This window comes from Nicotiana sylvestris, chromosome 4, assembly GCF_000393655.2.
Source record: "Nicotiana sylvestris chromosome 4, ASM39365v2, whole genome shotgun sequence".
Taxonomy (NCBI): domain Eukaryota; kingdom Viridiplantae; phylum Streptophyta; class Magnoliopsida; order Solanales; family Solanaceae; genus Nicotiana; species Nicotiana sylvestris.
In genome coordinates, this window is record NC_091060.1 from 80,169,261 (window position 1) to 80,174,546 (window position 5,286).

The following is a 5,286-nucleotide window of genomic DNA, read 5'->3' on the forward strand; positions in this document are numbered from 1 at the left end:
CGGCTAAAGAAACATGTTGTTATTGATGCTAGAAGATTAGCTAGGACATACCAGTAAGAAGAAAAGTGCAGAAAGGAAAAGTAAGCAAATTTACATAGCCTAGCCTTGGCTTTCAGCTGGCTAGACAAAGCAGTGGCACAAGTAGTAGTAGAGAAAAGAGAGAGTTTTGAGTGAAGTGTATGTTCTGAACTCAGATGGTTCGTGTTTCAAATAAAAGAGGGTGGGTATTTATAGTTTTGAAAACAGGTGAATAATAAGGTAATAAGTAGTCTTAACACAAACATGGAAACAATCACAAGTCAGAATCAACTACCACAAGAAATCACTGTTTAACGGGTAGCAGCAGGTCTAATTAAGGAAAGAAAATCAGATTGGAGAGAGATTGATTATTGCCATAAAAGGGGCAGTAAAAGGATGAAGTAAACAATCAAGTCTAATTACAAAGATATGTTTATTTTGGAAAAGATTCAGCAAGGTAAAACATCACAGTAAAGGGAAAGGAATCAATTAATTTAAACAAGCTAGTGAAATTAGGGATCATAAAAGAAAAGCTTTTGCAATCAGTCACAAGACCAAGATCAATCAAGGAAGAAACATGATTCTGCACTTCAGTATACAAATAGAGTGTACAGAAGCATCAAACATGCAAGTCCAAACATATTGGCAAAAGAGATAACACAATCATACAGTGTTGGCAAAAACAAGCTAGGATTCAGTAGTAAGGAAAATATTCAAAACACAGTAGTCAAGTATGTCAGGTAGTCACATAGAATCAACAGTGAAGAAAATATAGCAACAGGTAAGAGAATTAGAAACAAGTAAATGTCTCACAATATCAAGTGAGGAAAATCTTTTAAGAAATTAGGGCTTTGATAATAGTCGAGTTAAAAGATAGTAAAACTCAGAATCAGATAAGTCAAACAAGAATGGAGAACTTAATCGAACAAGCACACATTTAAGCAAACTGTTTCAGAACTCGAATGAGATCAAAAAGGAATTAGGGTTTTCAAGATGCCGACTCAGATAGAAGAACAACATGAGCAAAACATAGCAAAATCACAAACACATTAAAATCAGAGAAGAGATCTTTTGAAATAACTTAAAGGAAAACCCTAATCGTCGAAAAAATAAATAGTCGTTTTAAAAGAAAGTTGAAGAACCTTCGAGAAAACACTTAAGAAATTCATAGTAAGCACAGATGTATGGCAGATCTGAAAGAAAACAAAAAGATCTTAAAGATTAGGGTTTTGAAAGACCTTGAAAGTTACCGATCTAACCAGGAGAGTCAAGGATCTGACTCGAACGGCCATGGCTGGCCAGAGAAAGGCCATGAACAGATTTCGAGCAAGGACTGGACTAGATTCCCTCGAGTTATGGCCATGAAACCACAGAAACAAACACCCAGGAGCCATAGGAGGCCACTACACATCTCCAATGGCCATGGGAGGCCATGGATTAGGCAGGTTTTAGGGTGGATTAGGGGATTAGATGGTGATGGCTAGGGTTCATGAGGGTTTTAGAGAGAATTTAGAGGGAAAGGGAATTCAAGGGTGGCATTTGGTGAAGAATGAGGTAGGGTAAGGGGTCGTTTAAGTTTAAAAAAGGTAAGGGGGAACGGTGGTTGTTGATCTGAATAATCAATAGCCTATATTTAAAAGGGTAGGTGGGAAATCCGGGTTTGGGTCGGTTTAATTGGGTTGGGGTCGGGTTTAATTGAAATCAGGCCGGGAAATTGGGTTTAAATTGGGGTCAGATTTAGGCTACAATTGAAATGCAAGTGGGCTATTATTTAAATAGCCAATTTTTCACTTTTAAAATTATAAAAATATTAAATTAATTTCTGAAAACAAATTGAAAGCACTAAAATGATTTATAACATATAACTGACAATTTTAAAAATATAGGACTTAATATTATGAGTATAAAATACAATTGAATCTTAAAAGGGCTAATATTGCAATTATATGCAATTTAGTTTAAAAATACTAAATAAATTTGTAAATATATGCAAAAATTACCTTAGCTATATTTTAGCATAAATATAAAAGTACAATAAATGAATTACCAATATAATATTTTTTGAAATAATTATTGGATTTTTATGGATAAAAGAGGGAAATAAATTGATTTAATAACCTTTAAAAATTTTGGAAAAATAATAAAACACTTGGATATGCTCACATATGAATGTATATGCCATTGTGAAGTTATTTTGCATATTGAAAAAATATATAGGGAAAATATTATGTATCAACAAAGGTTAGGGTCTATGTCGACTATCGGGATCTCAACGGGCCAGTCCAAAAGACGACTTCCCTTTGCCAAACATACACATCCTGATTGACAATTACGCCAAACATGATCTATAGTCATTTGTAGATTGCTTCGCTGGTTATCATCAGATCTGGATGGATGAAGAAGATGTTAAGAAAACGGCTTCATTGTGCCGTGGGGAATGTACTGTTATAAGATGATGTTGTTCGCCCTAATGAATGCAGGGGCCACCTACATGAGGGCCATGACTACCATTTTCTATGATATGAGACACAAGGAGATATAGGTATATGTAGATCATGGTATCATCAAGTCCAAGAAGGCCACTGATCACATAGAAGATCTGAGGAAGTTCTTCAATAGACTAGAGAGGTACAACCTGAAACTGAACCCTGCAAAGTGTGCATTTGGGGTTACTGCTGGGAAATTGCTTGGGTTCATTGTGAGTCCCGAGGAATAGAACTGGATCCATCAAAAGTCAAAGCCATTTAAGAATTGCCACCGCCAAAGAACAAGAAAGATGTGATGAGTTTCTTCGGGATGCTCAACTACATCAGCCGATTCATAGCACAGTCTACAGTTATTTGCGAGCCAATCTTTAAGATGTTGAAGAAGGACGCCGCTACCAAATGGACTGATGACTGCCAAAAAGGCCTTCGACAGAATTAAGGAGTACCTGTCAACACCACCAGTCTTAGTCTCGCCCGAGCCAGGTAGACCCTTACTACTCTACCTTGTAGTGTTAGATGGAGCTTTCGGCTGCGTTCTGGGGCAGCATGATGAAACGGGGAGGAATGAACAAGCCATTTATTACCTCAGTAAGAAGTTCACCCCGTACGAGGCCAGATATTCTCTATTAGAGCGCACCTGTTGTGCTTTGACTTGGCTAGCTCAGAAGCTGAGACATTACTTCTGTGCCTATACTACATATCTCATATCAAGGATGCATCCTTTGAAATATATCTTTCATAAGCCCATGCCCACTGGCAAGCTAGCCAAGTGGAAAATCCTGTTGAGTGAGTTCGACATTATTTACGTAACCCAGAAAGTGGTAAAGGGACAAGCACTAGCGGATCAACTTGCTAAAAATCCCGTGGATGGAGAATACAAACCCCAGAAAACGTATTTTCCCGATGAAGAGGTATCATTCATAGAAGAAGACATTGCAGAACCCTTTAACGGTTGGAGAATATTTTTTAATGGAGCAGCAAATTTCAAAGGAGTTGGCATAGGAGCAGTCCTAGTATCAGAAACTGGTTAGCATTATCCAGTGTCTGCCAAACTCAGCTTCCCATGCACCAACAATATGGCCGAGTATGAAGCATGCATCTTAGGACTCAAAATGGCCATTGACATGAACATTCAAGAGCTGCTAGTAATTGGAGATTCAAACTTACTCATACATCAGGTACGAGAAGAATGGGCAACAAAGAACTCCAAGATACTCCTGTATCTGCATCATGTATAGGAATTGAGAAAGAGGTTCACAAAGATGGAATTCCAGCATGTTCCCAGAATACAGAATGAGTTCGTCAATACGTTGGCTACCCTTTCATCCATGATACAACATCCAAACAAGAATTTCATTAATCCCATTCCGGTAAAGATCCATGATCATCCAGCTTACTGTGCCCATGTTGAAGAAGAAGCAGACGGAAAACCTTGGTTTCATGATATCAAGGAATGTTTGGCAAAAAAGGAGTACCCAGAGCTTGCAAATCCTACTAAGAAATGCACACTTCGGAGATTGTCTAACAATTTCTTTCACAGCGGAGGAATCCTGTATAGGAGGACTCCTGATTTGGGATTCTAAGGTGTGTCGATGCAAAGAAAGCATCCATGCTACTAGAGGAAATTCATGCTGCGACCTGCGGTCCACATATGAACGGTTTTGTCTTAGCAAATAAGATACTCTGGGCCGGTTACTTTTGGATGACCATGGAAACGGACTGCATCCAGTATGTCCGGAAATGCCACCGTAGTCATATACATGCAGACATGATAAAGGTACCTCCAAATGAGCTTAATACAACAAGCTCACCATGGTCGTTCGCCGTTTGGGGGATGGATGTTATTGGACCAATCGAGCATGCCGCTTCCAATGGACATAGGTTTTTCCTAGTAGATATAAACTATTTCACGAAGTGGGTAGAAGCAGCATCTTACAGAGTAGTGACTAAGAAAGTCGTGGCAGACTTTGTCTGCGACCGCATTGTTTGTCGATTCGAGATTCCAGAATCAATCATTACTGATAATGGGTCCAACTTCAACAACGACTTGATAAAGCCTCCAACAAGAGTATCAAGAAGATATTGAGGAAAATGATAGAGATGCATAAACAGTGGCACAAAAAGTTATTATTTGCTCTATTGGGGTATCGCACCACAGTCCACACATCAACAGGGGCAACCCCCTATATGCTGGTTTATGGTACAGAGGTTGTCATTCTAGCTGAGGTAGAAATTCCTTCCCTAAAGATCATACAAGAAGTTGAGCTCGACGACGTGGAGTGGGTAAAAATTCGTTATGAGCAACTAGCCCTCATAGACGGAAAGAGAATGAATGCAGTTTGCCATGGTCAACTCTATCAGAACAGAATGTCCAGAGCCTTCAACAAGAAAGTCAAGTGAAGACAGTTCAAACCGGGGCAGCTGGTGTTAAAGAAAATTTTTCCGCATCAAGATGAATCCAAAGGGAAGTTCTCTCCCAACTGGAAGGGTCCATACATGGTTCACCAGGTTCTGACAGGAGGAGCCATCATACTTGCAGAAATGGATGGAGAAGTCTGGCCAAAGCCGATCAATTCATATGCAGTCAGGCGCTACTATGAGTAATTGATTATGCCTTCCTTATATGATGTATTTGAACTACGCATGACTTGACTCCCATTTAAAAGGGGATACGTAGGCAGCCCTATTGGTTCTGTCACAATTCAGTAAAAATTTCATTTTCCCCCGCAATTGGAAACTGGGGCAGAATTTTGAGGAGGACCCTCAATATTCCGAAGTAATT

General features: G+C 39.1%; 1 protein-coding gene across 1 annotated transcript; it reads left to right on the top strand.

Moving 5' to 3' along the window:
* The first annotated feature begins 4,595 nt into the window (after positions 1-4,595).
* On the top strand, positions 4,596-4,904 carry LOC138889751 (uncharacterized). Its single transcript, XM_070173087.1, has one exon. It carries the CDS (start codon positions 4,596-4,598, stop codon positions 4,902-4,904), a length of 309 nt encoding a protein of 102 aa, XP_070029188.1.
* Positions 4,905-5,286: the final 382 nt, after the last annotated feature.